The sequence below is a fragment of the Pezoporus wallicus genome, unplaced genomic scaffold, assembly GCF_028554395.1.
Source record: "Pezoporus wallicus isolate ANWC-B61680 ecotype Strahan unplaced genomic scaffold, APGP_CSIRO_Pwel_v1 contig_8075, whole genome shotgun sequence".
Lineage (NCBI taxonomy): Eukaryota > Metazoa > Chordata > Aves > Psittaciformes > Psittacidae > Pezoporus > Pezoporus wallicus.
In genome coordinates, this window is record NW_026641508.1 from 374,310 (window position 1) to 397,667 (window position 23,358).

At 39.3% G+C, this 23,358-nt stretch overlaps 1 protein-coding gene across 7 annotated transcripts in view; it reads left to right on the top strand.

The window, feature by feature from the left end:
- Positions 1-23,358, top strand: part of AFF2 (ALF transcription elongation factor 2) — a 363,928-nt gene that overhangs the window by 123,669 nt on the left and 216,901 nt on the right. For all 7 annotated transcript variants that reach the window (XR_008974179.1, XM_057424103.1, XM_057424100.1 and 4 more), the window contains exon 3: positions 1,491-2,381. Coding sequence is in view for 6 of the 7 variants with exons in the window: in XM_057424100.1 (XP_057280083.1) it covers positions 1,491-2,381 (891 nt within the window). In the remaining variant the exon portion in view is untranslated. The remainder of the gene's footprint in view (positions 1-1,490; positions 2,382-23,358) is intronic.

Consider the following 23,358-nt stretch of genomic DNA (forward strand, 5'->3'; position numbering starts at 1 on the left):
ATTTTTTATGGCCTGTGCAGTACTAAGGAAAAAAAAAATCTTTCTGCAATATTCTTCTCATCTCCTGACTAGTTCATCAGTGGGTAATATAAGCAGATATTTCAGGAGAAATCCATGCATGGATTTTTTTCATTGCTCAAACTTCTGCTTAATACTTGAGGAAAATGGGATCAGTGGCACATAGGATCCCTCATCGAGGAATGAAGTGTGACACTCTAACCAAGCACAAGCTCATAGTGCTGCCTTTCCCCATCTTTATGGCCTGGTGTTAGGGCGTCTTTGAACTGTGGCACTGCTGTATAGAGTGAAAAAAAAGCCAAACATAAGTGAAAGCATAGCTGGTTGTATCCTGTGGTATCTTACATACACTACAACTTTGTCATTGAATTCCAGAGTGTAGAAGTTAACCGTGTGCTTGAACAGGAACTATAGTTTTGCTTTGGTTTTATCCTTTGAGTCTTATAAAGTAATAAGCGTGGGGAATAAGTTGTTTTGGTTCTCTGCTGGTCATTTCAGTGGAACATAAAGGTCATAAGAAGGCTGGTACTTTGTGTCTCTGTGGGGTGAGTTAGAACAGGAAGAGAGAGGAAATTAGCTGCATGTTAATTATAGCTTCAAGCTTATTTGTCCAGCTTTTCACAAGTGAAAGAGAAAAAAAAAAAACAAACCCCAAAAAGAAAAAAAGCCACTTGATGCTTCAAAGGTCTAATAGCAGTGAAACGCAGATGAGTCAGTGTTTACTTATTACTGGAATTCAGAGAAAAGTGGGACTCACAAATACAACCAGCCTGCAGACAACGGAAGAATCCTAGTACTTAAGAATGTAGCAATCGTATCTATTTATGTTCTGTAAGAAAATATTTTTGAATGGTCTTTTACTTGAAGTTACTGTATTATTTGAGTGGGAAGAAGCGTTTTCTAGGTTGAGATGCTGGATACCTCAGGTCAACCTGAACCCTCTAATGAAAAGTAATTGGAGTTACACTGAAGTGAAGAGATCATGTGTTTATTGCAGACTACCCAGGTTCTATTTCTGGACTGTGGGTCAAGGGGTTGATAGAGCAATAACATACTTAAATAAACTGTGTGATTGCAATTCAAATGCTCAGTAGCCAGTAATTGCACGTGCATGTTTTGCACGGTATGAAATGTACAAGCCCAACATCTCTGACATAAAACCAGCTTATTTTGCTCCTAACATCCGTAACTGATGCAATTTAGACACTTCTCTGAGAGCATATTTAAGAAAATGGGAAGCAGTATACAAGTGTTACTCATGCAAGCCTGTTTCAAGAGAGTCTTTCAACACAGTTATTGATAGGTTTTTCTTACATAACATATGCAAAATGTAATTGAAATTAAATTAAATGTCAGTGTGACACCATTAAAGAGCTAACATTTGCTGTCTTCTAAGGCAACTATTCTGAGCAGCAAATTGTAATCAGGAATGTACTCACTCTTTTGCTTCATTTATTTTCTTGATATTTTAGACAAATAAAGGTGATGCCCTTGCAAACCGTGTCCAGAACACACTGGGAAATTATGATGAGATGAAGGATCTGTTAACCAACCATTCCAACCAGAGCCACCTTGTAGGAATCCCAAAGAATTCTGTCCCACAGACACCCATTGACAAAAATGAACAGAACTTTTTCCCAGAACCAAGGAACAGAATGATCCCATCTCATCAGATCAGTGGCCACTCATCGACATCAATGCCTCCACCTTCTTCCTTGTCATCTAATTCTACTTTGCTACACAGTCACCAGAGCAGCAGAAAGTCGAGGACAGACTGGTCACGTGGTGGTCACAACTCTAGTGGGGCCCAGCCAAGCCAATCCAGTAGTCAGCAGAGTCGGACAAAGCATAGCTCCTCTCATGACCAGGCCCAGGGCAGGTATGAAGACCTCTATAATTGTCAGAGTGAGCAGCATAAAAGCGGAGGAACTGAGGAAGCAAATTCTATGGCAGCGTCTTCACATTCGAGGAGGCACACTCATTCCAAGTCAGCACCTGGAGAACATACTTACAAAGAAAACAGTCATTCCAAGTCGCCTGCAGAGCTTGAATTTGTAGGTCATGGTCCTGGATCTCCACTTCCTTCCACTTCGTTGTTATCTGCAAACAACAGTCTTTCGTCTCAGAATTTCCCACCAGGACTTCACTGCAAGAACAGCATGGTCCAGCAAAAGCCTACAGCCTATGTCAGGCCTATGGACGGTCAGGACCAGGTACCCAATGACTCACCTGAACTGAAACCTCCGATAGAAATTGAGAGTGGATATGGAAATCAGTCCTTTGGAACACTGCTGGAAGGAAAAGTGAATGCACCTAGTTCAAAGAACAAAGTACCAAAGCTCACCATTCCTCCTGTTAATGAAGTAAGTGCTTTAAAATATCTTCTCTCTAGTACTGCTTATTTCATGTACTGAATATGTTTCACTAGAAATATGTAGGTCCATTTCCTGTAATTACAGTCTAAACCATTCTTTTTTTTTCTAGAATGTGCATGACTACTGTTGGCAAAGTTTGTTTGTGATAGTCCAAGTAGCAATATTTAATGAAGTTTTAAAAGCAGTTTGGAATACTAACACTGCTCTTTTCTGATTAATATTAAAAGGTGAGATCTGTTTTGGTGTAATATATTTATACCAGCTTGAATTTTGGACGGAGAACTCTAATATCTCAGTTCATCTGCAGTTTTCAATCTTGCATTTCCAGCTACAAGCTAGTTTGATAGAAAGATTGCTGTGCTGAACTCTAAGGAAAAGTGGCAGTGTTCAAATTTAGTGGTACTAAATAGTTCTACCAGCAAGGAGTTTATTTACAGAGTTTGCTAAATTCTCATTGCTTTTAATGGAATAAATGTGCCTCTAGTTCTGAGTAATGCTTATGAAAATGTGTCCCATTAAAGCTTTTATGCATTCAGAAGAGCTCTTAATTTTGGGATTCTGTCCCAGCCTCTGCTACCAACAGTTTAAGCTGTTGAATTTTGTATTGCTGGTCAATACAGTAGTCCTGTGAGGAACATTTTAGTTGGTTCATGTTCATGTCCGTTCCAAGCACAGATGTCTAGCATGGATACCAACTGACCTATTTACACTCTGTATACTTTTTCTCTTATTCTGAGTTTTTCTAAAGCAGTAACCTTTGCAAGATAGGTTTATAACATACATATGAGCAGAACTGCAATATGGGGTTTTCATAGCTTTCTGTTTCCCCCCAGATATTTCCCTCCTTGGTAATATTTTTATACCAGGAAAGAGGAGCAATGCATTCTTAAGCCACTTTATTGCAAAAGGTCAGCTTTTTCTATTGGAATAATTGTTTCAAGCCAATAATTTGTTTGACTATTTAAAAACTTGATGTTATTTATTAACATTCCAGGCAGCAACAAAGACTGATGTGTTTTGCAGTAGAGCTTGGAATAATTTTCTGGGAACTGCATCTGAAAACAGTAAAAGGCCTATTTATATCAAGTGGAAGCTGAGGGTTGCTTGCAGATGGTGTTTTATTAGAAACTGTATTTGTTAATAAACGTAGCTTTGTACAAGATTACTTTACAGATGTTTCTGTTTATTTTTACCTTAGGTTAAAAATCTGCTGATGTAGATGGCTTCATAGTCTGTTGCGATTTGTCGCTAGCATTGTTTGGCAAGTAAATAATTGCATGCAAAGGAAATAATGATGTTGTAAAAGCAAATACATTTTTTCGCTCTTGCCATCTATTAGCACTGTGAGTCAATAGAGGGACTTTAAAGTGCAGCATCAATAAGAAGTATTTTTGGAAATGGAACATACCTTTTGCAACTTGTATCAACTATTAAGAACTACTTTTTCCTTTAATTTTTAGAGTGAATGAAATCCTGGCACCATTGAAATCAATTCACTTGTTAGCAATGGTTTTTTGGGTACAGGACTTCGCCCACAGTCTTTTTGCATAACTCTAAGAAACTCTGATGTGAACTGTTGTTTTTGGAAAGATTCCTAGTCGCACAGATGGAAAAATTGCATTAGGAACTTGTTGCTATAGCTGCTTTAGTTTATAGCGTGTACAGTAAAAAAGGTATATAATTAATTCATTTTTGTTCAGATAAATGGTAAACTCTAGGCACTTTAGAAATGAATGCAGATAATAATCTTAAAGCAGTCTGCGTTTTATGGGTGAACAATAATTTGAAGGGGGAAAGAAAACCCAAAGCTGTGTTAAGGTGATGAATAACTTTTCTTCCCAATACGGACCATCTGACAATAGCCAGACTGATGGATCTCTTACAGGCAAATCTCCTCCTGAGTTTGGAGGGTTGGATTTTTTTTTTTTCACCTGTGTCAGGACTGTGAACTTTGACCCTATGTGTTTTTCCACAGATGTGTATCCTGAATTTGATTTACCCTGTGTTCAGCAATAAAACTCCTTCCAATCCAACATTATAGATAACTGGTTTAGTTTAAGCTTAATCAGAACTGACAGTGCACACCTGTGAAACCCATAACATTTTCAGAATGACTGCAGCGAGTGGCTCTGTTGTAATCTTTATACAATTAATGTGGAGGCTTATGATCCTTCGGTGGTGCTTATCAATTTATGAACCTTCCCTAGCCACATCGAGCCGTAGTGATCTGCTTGAAACAATTTTGCTCCTGCTCCCTGGGTTTCCATCCTAACACTGTTCCAGGTGATGGTGGTGAACTTCAAACTAGCAGTAGGAAAGTTAGTTCTGGGGACACTCCTCCATAATTTGTTCTGTAAGTCTCCTTTGTCCTTGTGTTGCTGAGTGTGTGTATAGAGACGTGTATAGAGTGTATGTATAGAGATTTGCACACTAAATGTTTTTGTCTTAGAATTTTATATGCTCTTAAGATGAAGAGTTCTGTGAAGAAATAAAATTCCTAAGTAATGATCCTGCAAAAATGGCACCTATTAGGATGGGCAAAGTTGAAAAAGACAGGTTTCGCTATCTTAAGGAGAAGGAGGGGAATAAGTAGCCAAATATTTGAACAAGCAGATTTAAAAGATGATTTCAGGCTGATGCGGAAATATGGTCTCATTTATCATGGCTTAATGGAAGAGGATGTTGAGTGCCCTGGAAGCATTTTGGCACGTGTAAGGAAGTGATCAATTTTATAACATAATTTGTGTCACTTGAGGTGTTGCTGTAAGAATCTTTGCTCGCTCGCTGGGCCCAATTCTGCCCTCAGAGATGCCCATCCATCTTTCGGCTCCTCTGGAACAGACAACATTGTTAATGCCTTGCTGCTGGCATGTTTCTACTGTGCAATGGATTGTGGTTTAGTGATTTCTGAGTTTGTAGAGATTCATGGCAAGTTCACACAGACTTACCAGGCTGGGTCCGGACGTGTTAGCAGTACTTATGCACCCATGGATTCATTCTTGCCTCTGAGTGGATGCTGTTGTGTGATTTCCAGATCTTGACTCACCCCCACGGAGCTAGTTCAGACCTGGCTGCACCATGTGTGGCCATTTCTGGTAGAGAAATGGGGACAGCAGAGTCTCTGTAAACTTTCATTTGTGACCTATAAGAATTTCTTTATGATTTTGTGATCCTCATGATTTCTTTTACCTTTCTCCTTTGTTTTACTTATCAGAAGTCTTTTCTAAGAGTAAAGGCAAACAATTTAATGGTTTGGTGCCTTGAGCAAAACCCAGTGTAACCACTAGCACCCAGGCTTGGCTGCCTCAGTCAGAAATTGTGAAGTAGACCTTTCAGAACTGGAAAGCCATAAGGCCATTGTGTGACTTCAGGGGGATATGCAGAAATGCGCCTGATACCATGACACAGAATTAATAAGAACAGCCCTGGAGCTAGAACTGATAGAAAAATTGATAGAAAGCCTCCAGCTGTAAACATTATTTCCTGTTCCTTTCTTATTAACTCTCATCTCTTTAGCCTGTATTTACATATGCACTTTTATATATATATAAAAATTTTGAGCTTACATTTAATGTTTGGAAAATTGTGGCAAGCGTGGGACATTGCAAAGATCTTTTGTGTTGTGTAGAATGCCACCTACTTAAATTGTATGATGGCATGATGGCAGGTGATTGTTACCACTCAAAGAGAACTGCTTAGTTAAATCCTGTGCATTTCTTCAGAAAAGTGGAGGTTAGAGACCACAATAACAGCTGATCCTCTCTCTGCTGCATTAAAATCCAGGATCTTGATACATGTATGTGTATTTAAACCTCTAGGAATCAGATGCTTACAAATTATTTCAAATCAACTAACTCAACAGGAGATAGCTGAAAGAAAGCCTGTACTTTTCAGATCGGGCTTGAGCACAAATCACTGAGAGTACTGAATAAAGCAGAGCATTTTAAAGTCTGCAGGATCATCAGAAGATGCGTTCCTGGAAAGTCTTATGCACGGTTATCCAGAACAGTGCATGGATTTCTGTTACATGTTTAGGGGTGGGGAATAAAGGGCAATTAAGGTAATGCTTGATTCTCAAGGCAGAGTTTTTAAATCTCACTGCACAATTGGCCTCACGTTCCTACAAAGTAGCAAATGCTCATGCACCAAATTTTCCCAAAAATACAAAGCTAGGAACAAATCCAAAAGGCCTACAACATCTATGTCACCACCCACTTAAGTAATAAAAAACGAAGAACTTCTATTTTCACTTTACTTCTAGGAAAATATTTTGACGGGTTCAGTATTCTGTGAAGTGATAAGCTTCTGTTACATGTTTCAAATCATTCTATTATCACCACATGTATTGATTAGCTTAGTACTTTCTGAGCTAGCTATAAAAAAGGCTGCTCTCTTTCTGCATTAAAGAGCAAAAAAAAATTGACAGGTAGATAACCATATTGACTGAGTCTAAATAGTAAATGCAAGAGGCTTATATATGACTTATAAAACCCTATAGGAACCAAAGCTAATTTAGTAGCTTTTTTTTTTCCCAATTAAACAGAAAGTAGATGTCTTTAATTAACCACCCCCCACACCTTTTTTGATATATGTGCTACTTTAGTTGCCAGCTATAGTACATTACCATAGTTGTGGGTAAATCACTTTTTTCAGATGCAGAGCTATAGCTGTCTCCCAGACTGAGCTCTGAAGAAGAATGGACTGAATCCTGCATTAAGCTGAAATCCCTTTGCTTGGTTCGTATTTCAAAAGTCTGAGGCCAAAAAACAAACCCAAAGAGCAGTATTTCTTACAGTATTACAGGTTACAGCCATATGTTTTTCATTTGTAAATACTGTGAGAAGTAATGTTCTTGTGATACTTCTAAATGAAGACCATATGACACCACTCGACTGAAGACCTCTTATTGTGGCCTTTTAAAGACTACTGTCCGGTTGCTTGGACAGTTGCTAGCAAAGCTATTTTGCAGGGATGGCAAGAGGACAGCTTGCCTATTTTAAATCAAACATAAATAAGAATATTTAGGCTTGATTTTGAATTACTGTGACCAATGGGAACTTTGCATTTCACATCAGACTGCAGAACAGTGCACTTTAAGTGACTTGAATACGTGTGGTTAAAAGAACTGACCACATATACTTGGGTTGGGGAAGGAAGGCCTAGATAGCTTCTTTCTCATTGTGCATTTGTTAGTAGTTTTATGGTTTTGTTTTTTTAAGCTACTTCTAACCTTTTCTTGTTGGGAGAAAATAAAAAAAAATCTCAATGAACCTCTATTTGTACCTATATATTCTCAGAATTCCTCTATTTGTGAAGAGTCAGTCTCAGTGTGCGTTGAAAAGTCTTTGTTTCATTTTGTTTAAAGAAAACCCACAACACTTTTTGAAAGCTCCCAGTGCCAGAGGAGCTGCTTGTAAGTGGCTTGTTATTGGTCCAAGTTAAGTGTAAGAAATGCTGTTATTCCAATGGTGTCATAGGAAATGTCACAAAGTAAAATGATCTCAAAGGCTTTGGGGAGAGGAGGAGGAGAATTTGTTTTGGTAGAGCAAAGATATGGAGGTATCATTTAACATCTGAAGGGGAGTCTGTAGGGTGTATTCATAACTCTGCCAGTAGATTTTGTGTGTGACTGTAGGACACTCACTTTGGTACTTATAGCCAGTATAATTTGTAGAGGTTTTTTAATCAAGAAGGAGGCAGAAATCTTTATTAATCTCTGTTTCCCATTTGAGTAGTCCTCAGTGCCATAGAGCATATGACTAGGATAGGGGGTTATAATATTTATTTTTCACCCTTAGAGGAAAATTTTTTTAGATATATAATGGAAAAGCACTATTATGGCTGCTTTTCTATAACTGAAACGACATCTTTTCTGTTTCCTCCTATTAATTTAACAAAAACATCATAGGCCATATGAAAACAGTGTTAAGTGTTGTGGTATCTTCACATTGACTGGTAATGTACTTTTTGAATAATTTAGTTGGTAATTTTTCAGCATCTTGCTTCCATCCATCTGGCATAGAAATGCATAAGGAAGGATGCTCTTGGATATTGATAGTCTACTTAGTTGTCAGTTAACAAGGATGTTCTCCTAGGACCAGTCTGGCAGGTGTAACCAAGTTGGAGCCTTTGTGCTCTTCGTTAATACTTTTCTGGAAAATGACCTGCTTTAATAAATATATTCTCTATGAATTGTAAAACAAAGAATCCTCATGTAAGAAAAGATGAGAAAATACCATTTGCGGGTATTTGAATTTTTTATGATGTGTGTTTTCACTCTGGGAAGAGCCTGCATGGTTCTTACTGAGAATAGGATTGGCAGGTATCAGCATTTGGCCTTCTTTGCTGGAATGAATGGCCATTTGTAATCTTTCCCATCAGCTGTGTTAAATACTACTTTACTTGATGCAAACCTTCAAAGCAACACATGGCTAGTTTGAAAGACCTACCTACAGCTCTTTCCTGTCATAACTTTTGGGTACTTTTCTACAAATTATTCTTTCTTTTCTCTGTAGATAGCAGAGGAATTAAGTTTTAAATAGTCTGAGAACATATAAGTCACTTTTTTTTCAAGTACAGGCAAGACTCTAATGCACACACTTCTACATGGGCAGTGGCAGCTTCTGTGATTCATGGCTGGGACTGAACCTGAGGCTTCTCAGGGCAGCCTCTGGTTCTTCAGCAGGAGCTGGGACTCTTGCTGTAGCTGTAACTGACTTTCTCCCAGGATCACTCATTCAGTGAACATTATGAAATTACACCCAACACATGCCTCTTAAGTGTATAAAAAGGGGCATAAAGAAAATACTTGACAATCAGCGGGTGTAAGTGTAGACTCAGAGAAGTTCTAATCCTGATTACAATGGTGGTCAAGTAGAATATTAGACTTTTCTTTATCTGGTAGGTGTAGATCACTAAGAAACAACTGGAATGCTCTCTCAGGAATCCGGGCGGCTGAATGGTGCAGAAAGTGTGATTAGGTATCATAGAGGTAACAGGAAGTGAAACACAAACCACTGTTCTGAATGCTGTTAGCAATTGAGACTGAAATACAGCTAGTGAAAGGTAAAGGAGGAGGGATAGTGCCATATATTGTTAAGCTGATACAAGATTTACAAAGAATATTGCAACAAGTAAGATAAAGCCTAGGGAAAGAATAAGAAGAAAAAATCACTTATGCAACAGAGGTGTGGTGGTCATGAAGGAGATGTAGGTGTGATCTGAACATGCAGTGAGCCTTTCCTTCAGCTTTCAGTAGGAACATGCTAACCATGAAGCAGAGAATGGACAATGGAAGTGAAAACAAGGAAACTGGACTCACTATAGGGGGAAGAAGAACTACAGTACCCAGGTATGGTTGGCTTTCTGCTGGGAATCTCAAGAGCAGAAGTGCTTAACTGTTCCTAAACTCATCAGATTCCATCTTGTGAAAATCGTATGCAATATACAAGCAATTAACCTGTGGTCCAGAAGACAGCCTCCTCCTGCTCTGCGTTTTTCTGTTTTTACATGTGCAAGACACTAACTTGCATGCATACTTGTGGATATTCTGTGTGCTTAGTTCGTTGGCACTCAGAATAAGACTCAGATTTTAAGCCATTAGAGCAATACCGTGTGAATCATATTTATAACATACCTTCAAAGTGTGAAAATCAGAGGAGGGTCTTCTATGAGCATTTCCAGCTTCATGAGCAGAGCCACCCCACTATAAACTGGTAGTCTCTGATTCACGTATGGAAAAACATTTAGGATCTGCAAGTGAAAACATCATATGGGAATACTTTAATAAAAAAAAGAGTGAAAGAAAGTTGAACATACAACTTGGCAACTCGCCATGAACTGCAGATATAGGTTAAAGTTATTTAGTTGGCAGGCGATTGCTAGTGTATTAGCAATGCTAGAAAAAAAAGATCTAATTTCTGTATTTTGGCTTGTGCAGTAAAGAAATTCCTCCCACATAAATATGTTCATTTCACCTTCTGGGAAGTAAAGAAAGGAAACCATAGCTGCAGTCTGTTATTTAATCTTCCTGAAATTAGCATTTGGTGCTCAGGAAGATTGAAAGATTTAATGCCAATGCCTTCCTCAAAAGAAAGAAATGACACACCACATATGTTTTAGCACTGGTTAGACTGTTAAATGGAATTAATCAAAATCCATGTTAAAATATTTCCATGTGTTAATTAGCAATGGTTTGGAACATTAAAATACATATTGGCTTGGGAATAAATTAATGAGGAAATATCAGATTGAGTTTGTGGGCTTTTAATTGCAACATAATATACTATGTGTTTTAGAAAGGTAAATGTATATATACTCCTATGAAATGCAATAGCAGTATGCACTTAAAACTGTAATAAAACAATCTAAACCAGGCTTTCATTATGGCAGAGGGAGTGATACCATTTCCCATTTTAAAAGAAACATTAAATCATCTAATAAGGTGAGAGAAAAACAGTTTTAAAATGCTGAGAGTTTCATCTCAGGCCAAAGGAAGTTTTAAAATTTCTCCTTTGAAAATCATGATGATGTAGCAAGTACCAACACCAGGTCTCCCATTGTGAGTAGAAGAATCGCTTTTGCCTTTCTCTTCCTGCTGGGTCACTGCAAACTTTTTTTCCCAGTCTCTCATGCTGAGACTTGAGAGCAGCAGAACAGCATAAATTTATTTAAGTACATAAATGAGCAACTGGACTCTTAAATTAAAACACACAAGGGGAGGTAGAGATATCTGTGGTAGCATTGTAGATACCTAACTCGTAGCTGAGGATAGAGGCCACAGTTGGCCCACAGAGTAGGAAGGACCTATTTCTTTTCCTAGGGAGGAATGACAAAAGAATATGTAGAAGCCACCTCCAAGAGGTTTCCTGAAGTTGCATCCCATGGTTGATCTCCCACATTCACATTGGTGGGGATGATTTTGTGTACATCCAGCACAGGGAGCTTAAGAAGAAGGTAGGTGTTGATTTTGACTTTTTCTGTGGTTGCTGTTCAAGTAGCCGTTTGTAATACAACACTGAGCATAGGAAAAAGGTTGAGGGAGTGGAGGGAGGAAGAGGCAACGTAAGTACAGGTTCAGTCACTTTCCAGGCTAATGAGCCTGTTTCTGCTTGGATTCGCAAAGATCGCTGAGAGGAGACAGTGATCATAGGTATAAGCCCCAATCCCCATTAATACTACCAATTAATGCTGCCAGTCTAAACATATTTCAGTTAATACATGCTGCTTTCCCTTGCATGCTTCTTCAGAATAATTACCCATTGTTATATCCCCCAGATGTGTAAACTTGTTGGGTTATATTTCACCGAGCCACAAGCTGTGACACTTAAATCCACAAGACAAGCTTGCAGTTACTTCTGCTGTTTGTAAATATCCAGGCGTCCATTTACATTTGCCAGTATTTTAAATATAAATATTGAGATAATTCTTTTTTAAATATTTTAAAACACTGACATGTACCCTTTGTAAACTTCGGAAACTGTAGAGATCCTCAGGTCGCTTGTTGGGAGTCAGGAGTTGGATTTTATTACTTAGAGCTCATTCTAAATGAAGGCTTCATGTCCTCATCAGTAACCTGTCTGTGGGGTTTAATCCTTTTTAATGCCAAGAAACCCTAACTTCCATGTCCTCAGAACTAAAAACATTTCAAAAAATACATAATTTCTACTAGCACGTTGTAGTGACACTTGAATATGTTTGATTTTGAGCCCCTCTTTATATCCAGGAGTAGCTTTGAGAGGCAGCCTTCTTGTGAAGTAAAACTCCTCAGTATATTTTGCTTTGGGAAGAAGGAGAGATTGTAACAACATTTCTTCCAACCAACACATGCAGTTAACACATTGACATGAAGTGTGGCACAAATTTAGCTAGGGAAATATTAAAAAGACTAATTTTTATTTGAAGCAATTATCCTAGCAACCACATCATTTACTGTACAATAACCATGATCACAGAGGTCACTGTTTAACATGGTTTCATGGTGAGGAGTATGCACTGTGTTGTCATGGACCACAAATGGTTTGCACATCCAAATTTGGAAGTGAAGGATATAGTGCTTTGCCAGTGTTTCTGAAAGCAAAACTTTACCATTAAAGTGTCCTAAGGTCTGTGGAGTCACAAAAAGCCACTGGGGTGATATGCGCTGTGTGTGCCAATGGGTGACATTTTTTCATTGTCACAGACTCGTTCTTCCACCACCAGATAAAAGATGACTCTGCAGAGTGGAATGGTGGTGGGGCTTTGCTCAGAAAGCTTCTGCATGCAAATACAAAGAAACACATTTAAATTTGTATTTAAAACTGCTGTTGCTTTTTCCCCTCCATGTTATGATAAACTGGCTCTTGCCAATTCCTTAAAACATAAAATACTTGATTTGCTGTACTCCACATAAACAGAATTAGCCCAGAGTTAGGAGCAGACCCTTCTCTAAGGACTGTGGAGGTGATTGTAAAATACAGCCAGGTTAGACCTGTCTTACCATTTGATATTGGTGTTGCTGTGCAAGTAACTCCACTAATTCCACATGAGGACTGAGGTTTCCTGATTTTGAATAGAAGCAGCAAAATTGGGCCATAAATGATCAATCTGAATAAAACTTATTTAGGACTGGCAGCAGGAGTAGGCTGTAGCAGGGATACAGAGAATTATTGTTCTTCAGAGAAGAAAAATTAAAATTCGCAAATGCTGTTTTGGTAAACACTTTTTATTACTGCACCTGCGTTTCATCAAGAAAATTGTTTGCTACAGTTTTTACTATACTTTGATATATTGAAGATATTTGATTTATTTCAATAATGTTTTTTTTCTGCTTTTATGAGTGTGCTACATACTTTTAAGTCGCTACTCCCAGTATCAGATCTTGTGAGAAATGGCCTATTTACTTATAATTCTCATCCCACTTTTTCAGAAACAGCTATAATATGTATGTTATATAATAATATTATGATAATCATAATAAGACTTCAGATGAGAAACGAGATTTCAGTTGTTTAGCTAAATCAGGAATATATTAATGTTGACTTTGCTTGGTTTCAAGAGCCAGGAGCTAGAAAGAAAAGAGTGCATTTCTGTTAGCATTTCAGTTTATCTTAGGAGCACACTTTGGAAACAAATCTGATCTTGCCCAGTTGCTTTGTGGTTCACTGGGGAGTGGTCTCAGGGTAAGTCAACTGAGTTTCTTTAGGTTGAAAGGAAAACAAGAGATGCTCTGCAGGGACGCCCGTAACACGCTCCAGATGTTCTCTGGTGCTCAGGAGAAGTCAGACTAGTGCCATGCAGCCCTTTTTCTCGCCTCCTGTTCCCCAAGACACATACACACTGTGTTCACTGGCTGCTTGGCACCAACCCTTCCTCACAGATCAGCCCTTGTTGTGTTGTGCTTCTTACTAACATAGATACAGCTCAATTCTCTGGCACCAGCGTAGGTGCCAGTGACCTGGGATAAGATTAACAGTCATAGTGTTTCAGAAAGGGTGACTGACTTCTGTAGCTTGCCTATAAGAACACCTTAAACACCCATATGAGGGGGCAGCAAGAACAGAGAAGACTGCTTTCCCCTCACCAGAGACTCCATCTCTGCAGGGACAGCCTAAGTGTATCTCTTTGAGAAGGGAGAACTTCTGCAAGTGATAGAGGCAACTTTCATAACAAAGCACATAAAAAAGGGAGTGGATTTTTACAGCCTAGTGTGGGAGGTTTTCCATAACAAATCTTGCATGTGGTTTCAGAAGTGGGAGCCCAGAACAATTCGCCATGTTCTTGGCTCCTCCAGTCATTTTGGTTTCTAGGGTGAGGCACATGTCAGGTCACTGAAGGACAGAAGGGAACAGAGAGAGGGATTTCCCCTTTCATGAGCCACAATAAATATGTTTGTTCAAGAACAAATAGCTGGAATAAGAAGACATGCAGCTCTGATGCTGAAGAAAAGGCTATTTGTGTCAAATACATAGGAAATACTGTTCACAGCTGAGCCATTGTAAGGATTGTCCTTTAACGAGGACAACTTGCGATCCTGACTATGTAAAAGCCCTGTATTTCACTTTTTTCCCCATCAGCTAATATGGGGCACCGCATGGTGAGTAAAGATGCGATTGCAGTAAGCTGGGTTTTAAACTATTTTGGTACAGTGCTGTACTGCAAGCTGCCTTGGACTTAGGTGCTGTCAGAAATCCTTATTGAGTGGGATTTCCAGGTTTAAAGTCAACAGCCAGAGGCAGAAAGAAGAGATGGTATCTCTGTGTATGCCCTTAATAAAAAGTTCACTTGAACATAACTCCCTTATGATAGCAAGCCTGTGTATAACGGCGGGAGTGTTTACTTGGCACTGTCTAGGATTACCCATGGTATTTTGTTGTAATGGCGGGGGGAGAGAGAGAGAAAGAAGCACAGACAGAGACCAAGCCTGTGGCAGTGGAGCATAGTGGGGGTGCTCCCACAGCTGTCCCAGGTGTGGGGCTCAGCACAGAAAGACAAGTGGGTTTGTTTTCACTAGTGGACTTGGAGCCCAGGCTGAAGGCACCTCTGCAAGTAAAAATGTGGCAGGTTGTATTGGCAAAACAGGAGATCTGATGAAGAGCAGCTGGAACTGAAGGTGTGAGCACCAGTAGGAGGCTGTGGCAGAGGACATGGGGGAACCCCTAGAATGTGCATTATCTGACTCCTAACTAATACAGCCTCTGCCTGGGCTTCTCCAGAACCAGGCTGTTTCTTCTTTGCGGGGCTCTTGCAGATTGCATCTCACTCCTCTTTCTGTATGTACCTGTTTCTCCAAAGTACTGGCAGTAAAGCTGACTGCTGTGCTGCGTTTTGAGCTTGAGCTTTTGTGGACTTCATAGATTATTGTTTTTCTGGCATCAATATCATCAGTTTGTTTTCTGTGTGTGTGCATATGCACAAATCCAGACGTAAAATTGCAGATAAGCAGTACATAGACAGCCATATGACCGCTTACAGCTACATCTACATCCACACTTGCCATACAGAGGCTGAAAAGGCTTTCCCTGGCGCTGTGCTTTGGTTTCACAATAGAACACACATGATGAAAGTGGAAAGGAATTAGGTATGTTGTTGCCTTCTCTCCTGTGACATAAAGCCACGTGGAGATCTTCACTGCATCTGGTTTCTGATTTTGGCCCTGAATACAGACAAATACCACAGGCCCTAACAATTGTTTCTGGTCCTCCCTCCAAAAGTGAGGCCCTAGGGAACTGGTTTTCAGCTGAATGCTTTCTGTTCTGTTCAATGCTCAAATTTTTTACTGGCACTGCTTGTTTGTCCTTTGTTGAGCGGGATCGTACAATTACTTCTTAAATTCCTCTTTGTTCCCGTAGCTACTTTCACGCTTAGTCTCACTTAAAATGAAGCAAGATAAGCTTTGTCCACAGTGCTGGTGTCCCATGGCTCCCAGCACTTACTGTCTCCCCTGCTGTGGGGAAGGGTGTGGGTCTACAATGTGGGGATCAGAGGAGGGAAGGAAAAGAGCTTGGCTTGTGGCCCGCAGTATAGTGAGCAGAGCTGTGTGCCTCAGGAGCTGGAGGAGAACAGAGGAAGACACTGCAGTTTTTAGGTAGAAGAGCAGAAAAGTGAAGGCATCAATGCTTTGGTGGACATGACAAAGATAAAGGCCTGAGAAGGGGAAAAGCGCAAGGGAAGAGCAAGGCAGGTATTCACCCAAAGGCAGGGTGCTGGTCTCTGGCTGCCTGGAGGAGGCAGCAGCAGGAGGAGTGCCCACCTGGACATGGGAAACCTGGAGAATATTCTCTTGCCTGACTTAAGTCTCTTAGCCTCTTCCTGTGACTTGTCTGCACCATTTGCAGGGGGTAGAAGTGACCACAATAGTGTGATTTTAGATCAGATCATGAATGCATCCACTCTAAGGAGAGGTAAGCTGTGCATTAGACTCCTGCCCTGCTCCAGTTTCCTCTTACATGCCATCAGATGCACATTGCAAATAGCTGTGGCTGTGACAGCAGCACAACCTGTACTCTGTTGTCATAGAAAAGCCTGAACATTTTGAGTGTTTGGCACCTGAGGAACAATCTGATACCTTCTGTTAGGAAGCTTTGAGTTAGCAAGCTGCTCTTAAACCTTGAGGTGATTATGGTGCACATGTATAAGGTGTAAAACCAAAGCTTCTGTATTTGTGTATGTTAGAGAAGCTATTCAAATGTGTTCTCTCACCATTTTTCATGTACTTTTAGAGTGGTGATGGCTGGACTTTGCATATGGATTATTGTAATCCCACGTCTTTGCAGCAAAGTCTCACCTTGGATTGAGTGTCACATTGGGCAAAGAACATAGCAGGTATTTTGGAACAGAGCTTTGCTTTGTGAATTATTGCTTTCTCTGCTCCGAGGAAAGAATAAAAGCCACAGGTCTGCATTTACCACAGCTCTGTGTCTGAGCTAATAAACTGTGCTGAGAGCTTCAGCTCAGGTTTACACTTGTTTTTTTTCCAGCCTGAAACACAGGCTGAGATAACTCAGGTCTGCCCACATCAGACAGCACAAATATTCCTTGAAAGGGTTCCAAAAGTTTTGATGCCTGGATAGCTATGGCAAGGGTTTGTAGGTGTGTATAAAAATATATACAATAAAGGATAAAAATATATATCACAGAGGATGTGTATAAAGCCATTTGAAAATCAAGCAAAATGTGCACACAGCTCCGTTGAGATTGTGCTTGGGGAAAAATAACAGGAAAATTAAAGAGTTTTGTTTTTTTTTTTGGTTAGAAAAAAAGAGAACAGCACTCAAACAAGGAAAAGCCAGCACTGGCATTTTTGCATGTGGCTGTTACACAACTCTCCTTAGGGATTACCTTTGACACTGGGCTCCTAAAGTTGCAGCATCTTGCGTAATGTGCTTGCACAACTAGCACTGTGCTTCCTAGGCAGCAGGTTTAGACCCAGGGCAGTGAGCAGCAATCACTGACATTGTCTGCAGTGTTTTGTGGGAATGTTCTGAACCATTCCAAAACTAGAGGACAGAAAATGGAGTAAAGGAGACTGTTGGGGGCAAAAAAATGTAAGTCCCCACAGCACATTAGTATTGCACATTTGGCTTTAAGTAAAAGAGGTATAAGAATTATTTCAAAATCTGGTGTCTGAGCTTCTGAGTTCATTTACTAAAACATAAAGATCAATGCATTTTCTCCAGGGGGATCAATTTGTGCTCTATGCCAAAGTCAGCGTAATTTTTATTTTTGGCTCCAGTGGAAACAATTTTTGACCCTTTGTAATCAAGCTTAATAGATGAAAAGTGTTCTCTGTTTCCCCCATACATCTGTACCTACTTCATATTATGGCAAACAGTGAGACCCAGAGAGGAACTTCTTCAGATTTTCTTTTAAAGGACTGAATTCCAGACCCACAGTTGCTTATAGAGAACTTGTCATTGACTTCAGTAGTGTTAGGATCAAGACCTGAAAAAATAAATTCAGAAAAAAAAGGCTCTGAAATTAGCACATACAGATGACAACTGCATTATAGATTGGGCTGGACTGAGTATTTGTGCTTGTCCTCGTATATACCACTTCAAAACACCACAACTTTCACTGAAACAAGCTCTTGGGAAAATAAATGGAGAAGTTTCCAAATACTATAGCTGGTTCAGTATTCATACATAATAAACCCAGCTTCTGTAAATAACTCATTTTATCTGTCAAACATTGTAGGCGCATATGCCACATTAACTGTCACTGGGGTCGTAAATAAACAATGTATCTGTCTACACATTACTTATGTCTGGGGGAAATGAACAAGTACACAAGAAAAAACAGTAAGGAACATATTTTAATTGTAAAATAAAATGTTAGTGTTACTATTGCTAATTATTTTAAATACATCTGAAGTTAAAATAAGTTCATAATTCAATGCAGGATGACAAAGGGGTGATATTCAAACACAGTCAAGTTAATAATGTATCTAGTATGTAGTTTTACAATGTATTCCTATTCCCAGTCATTCAAGTACAACTCTGGGCATGTTTTGACTCTTTATACTTGGCAACAGAAAATGCACACACGTCCCCCCAATCCGCACAACCAGAACTTGGAGCCGTGGCGGTGTCTGTAACTGATGCTCTAATAATGCTTGACTTTGTAGCTGGAATCTTCTCAAAATGGCATTTACAAATTTACCTTGATACCATGGTGTTTTCTGTATATAACTATATAGAATTTACATTTGGGTTTAGACTGTAGGTCCTGGCTCTGGTTTACTGTATAATAATGAGCCAAACTTAGACCTGTAACATATTCACGGTGGACTCTCCTTTCTAATAGTCTGTTTGCATGATTTCTGCTTAGCAGTCTGGGCTGTACTGCTTTTTGTGATCGCATTTAGGCACCAGAGACAACAGGGGATGTTTAATGAGGTGCCAAAATATCAGGAGTCTGCCTCTGACCACCAGAGTATCTTGGTTGTTGAGATGCATTCTGTATACTTTTAATTTTGTTTTCTCCAGGCAGCATTGTCCCTTAAATGAGCAATTTCTGAGCCCTTCTTGGAACAATTTGTTTCCTGACATATGTTTGAAAACAAACAAATCGAAACCCAACAAACCCACAGATTCCCTTCAGTCTCTTCTAGATTTATTGTACTTTTGGTAGGGAAAAAAAAAGTTCATCAACCAACTGCATATGGATGGGGATAACAGGCTTGGTCTGCGATAGAGTAAAATTAAGTTAAGCTCTGTCTAAGCCAGTGTGATAGTAGATCTTATATTGTTAGATGATATTATCTTTATTAATTATAGAATTATTATGATTTACTGTCTGCACTAACCAGAAAACAAAAGCCTTTATAAATTTTGTTGATTGGCTAAAACACACCTTTTACATTGATAGTCTTTTACCTAAGCTAATGAGCCAGAATATTAAGATTTAAGACATTAGTGCTATTAATGTAATAGCTAATGATGATGAAATTCAGCCTTTAGATTTTCCATGGATCTCTTGGTAACTTATGAATGGGCAGAATTTGACTGTACATGCTTTGCTGAACACCAAAATGCCACAATAAAGGACTAAGGTACAATTAATCCTGGGGTGATTGAGTTGCAAGGTAGCTATGTCTTTGAAACACATTTACTTTTGCTTGGCATGCATATAGCAAGAATCCATTGTGTATATCCATGTTATTTTCCTTTGGCATCGTTAAATATCTGATAAGTTGTTTTGTGCCATGCACAGCACTGCAAGTGGCATGCTAAGATGCGTATGAGATCTATAAGGAGCTCTTGTTGAGTGATGTAAGCAGCACAGCTATGAGAAGAATTCCAGTGTGGACGCCTCTTGTTAACAGCCTTTCCATAGGTGCTTAAGTTCAAATTAACTGTTCTGAAACCCAAATTAGAGTCAAATCTGATGTGAGCCAATTTATTGTGCGCAACAGTCACAGGCAATGAAAAGTGTTCTGCTAGATTGCTGTTTAAAATCGGATCGCTAAAGCTCCCTCTGTGGGAAAATGGTGCAGAATAACAATGGCCAGCAGCTAAATGTAATTTAATTATTAGGTTTACATATTGGTTAGTTCTTGCATTGTTTAAAAAGAAACATTTTCCAGCCAGGTGTACAATGTCTGGCCAATGTTAGAAATTATTATAAAAAGCTGGAGGAATAACAGACTGATGATCTAACACATTTAAATTAAGCAAGGTCTGATTGTTGGATGTTGAAGGGTGGTGAGTTCATTTCCATCGAGAGCTGACATTTTGTCCTTTCTGTATATTGCGTTGTTAGCAGGATAATGCATACAGAAATATGATGATGGAAAGCCTGAAGACTCAGTGTTTGAAAGTAAGGTTTCTTTAGGGTTGAAGTATCAGTTGTTTCATGCAGCAGCTTTTCTGGTTGAAATCACATGGTAAATTTGAGACCCTCCATTTAATATATAAAAACCAAAGAAAAAGAGAACTAATAAGATGTCAGTCCATCTTTATCTTTCATCTGTCCATTAGGCTTTCTCATAACTGAAAGGTATTCCAGGCTGTGGAATGTACGGTGGTCATCATTGTTCTAGTATCGCACTTTTTTCTCCAAGTTCCTTCTTTTGTATTATAACAGCAAAATTCCATATCACATCTCTGTTTGATATGAAATTGCTTGATAGGGTGTGATGACACATTCATATTATGTTAGCAGCATAATTTAACGGCTCCATTTTTTTTTAAACCGTTTGCAAAAGTGCCTGAAATGTGTGCATTATAAAATAGGGTCATTACAGCTATGGTTAATTTGGCATTTCAGTAATAAACCCTTTGTAGAGGGCTGAATGTTAATGCAAATCTTTTATCATTATAAATCAGTCAGCAACAATATGGAGTGACTTCAGTAAATGGACACTGGAAAACCCGGTTTGCTGAATGCTGATACTTCACTCTCAACCCCCTGACATTATGCCACCAAAATGCTTGCCAGGGCTGGTACAAGTCAAGAACACATAGTTTGGTGTTGGCTTGAGGGAGGAATCCTACTCGCAGATCAGCCAGCACTGCAGGTCAGGAGAGGCTGGCATCTGTGTTTGGAGGGAAGGAGGCTGAAATGGATTGCTGTCTTCCAAACATAGCCTCAATCTGTGCCTATATTTCATACAGGCACCATCTCATTTTGTGCCGCTGCGGACCCAGCCCTCTGTCTTTACTCAAGAAGCATACTGCAATAAATATGAGTGTCTCCCAGTAAAATTCATACAGCCCTTAGTGCTGTTTCAGAAGAATGTTTTTCATACAGTGTGAAGAATAGTAGTGTCTCTGTATTGCATATAGAGAACTGAACAAAAGGATTTGTATGCCAGAGCTGCTTGTCCCATTCTTCTTCTGTCCTTTCTTTCCAAGGAATTTACTTCAGCTGTGCTTCTCTGAGGCATAAAACACATCCCTATGGGAAACTGAGAGCATCTCGTGTTGCAAAGAGGAGGCTAAATGCTGATCTCAGATTTGGATTTGGAGTAGGTTAGTGAACACCTGAAATACCTTTCCAGGTGTAGCTCTCAGAGCAGAACCTCATGTATTGTCCCATAAACATTTCCCTGCTCTTCTTCCTCAGATAAGGGATGGAAGGGGCAGTTGTCTCAGCTTCAGCACCAAAGCTTGTGGTCCTTACTTAAGGAATTTAATTGGCTTAGGTTTCATCAGGATTTAGACTTTCGGAGTGCCTGTTAGAAGCTCAGGAGGTTTGCCAGCATGGCTGGGGATATGAAGACAAGCTCACAGGAGATGTGACTGGGCAGGTGGACTGGAGAAAGGGGGTGGCTGAGGATCCTACTTACAAAGGGTCATGAAAAACAAAGATCAATAGATATTCATACGAATGCTTCCTCTGTTAAGACGTAGTATCGCATGTATGCACTTGTCAGTAGTTATACAGTTTGTTACTTAAGATATGGGGCTCCTTTTTTGCTGAATTTCACTGAATCTGTTTTATACTCTGTCCAATAAACATGACTTTTTGTGATAAATTTAGTGTCACTTAGGATGTTGGGACTAAAGAGGACGTGTATGAATGAACCATAAATAAGCAAGGTCCATTCCCTGCTGTATGTCCATTACAAAATGAAATGGTAGAATTTGGTCTGTTTGTATACTATGGTTTATAGAAATTTTAAAATATCTAGCTTTTGTTACATGGAAGGCTCTTGCAATGGAAGCACATACCCTAAGTAGGTACCAGGTGTAAATACAAATGGCATTTCTTCATTTAAGTTCATTTTGTTTAAATTTAGAATAGTGTTGGCTTTTTTTGTGGTTGTTCACTCAATAGGCACATAAGTCACATCTGCCTGCATGGTCTGTTTACTTTTTGGGTCAGATTTGACTCATATTTGTTTTTTTTCAGGAGTGTAATGACTCGACTTGTTGCCAGTTTCAGGGAAATTTTTATACTGAGGTCCTTGTAATTGAATTAAATAGCTGAAAGATTATTTTGTTGGGAAAATAAATAAGTAGATTCATGGATATGATGCCTCTAAACAGTGTGAACTAGAGAGATGGTTCTTTGCTATGTTTCTGTCTGGAAGACCAAATCTTGCAAGTGTTTGAGCCAGCCCTCATATCTTCCGTTTTAAGAAGCTGAAACCACTAAGCTCCTTCTAGTGCTGGTGGAGATACGCCTGACCTCTGAGGTGTTTGCAGTTTGTAAGCCAGTATTATTGAAACCTGTAGTTTAAATGGAGTAATTTCCCATGTTGAAAAGTAACAGAGCATTTCCAAAATTACAATATTATAGTATGTATATGCAAAATCTATAGGTGTTCTTAAAGAGTAACAATACAATCTGACAGCAAAGAATCAACACAGAAAAATTAGGTCACAGCAGCTTGCTTGCTCTTTACACTGTCATGGTTGATTGGTTATTCTCATCACCCTTTGTTTAAAATCATTTCAGAATTAATTGGTGTTCATTAACGCAAGTCTTTGTAGCAGAATTGCAGAAACAGTCATTAATGTAGCTAATAAACATGAAAAAGAAAAAAGGATCCTATTACCAGGTCCCTACAGGCTGTTAACTAACATTTTGAATAAGAATACATAAACATAAATTAAACATTTTTACAAACTGCTAAGGATGTGGGAATTTAGCATGGTGGTCTGCAGCAGTGCTTTGAACCAATTTGTTATATTATGTCGATTTTTTAAGGTTTGTGCTATAAAGATAGTAGTCCTGATTAGCTTAGATTTTCACTGCAGTCAAGCAGGTCTCTTAAGAGGTTTGTCTGCCTCTGCCAGCTACTACAGATGAGGCTCTGATCCTTTTCCCCTGAGTTCAGCAAGTGTTTTTCTTAAGGAGTGGAGAGCTTCAGGTTCCTTTTGTGATGTCTGGAGAAGAAACAGAGCAAACTTAGAAACCGGTTTAGGTTGAGGCCCCGAGCAGCTGATACTGACCAGTGCAAGCATCGCCTGCTTCATTTCTGTGGGTGAAGGCTGGTTACTGACTTTATCTGGCCGCTCTGCCATCTGGTTTTCATGTT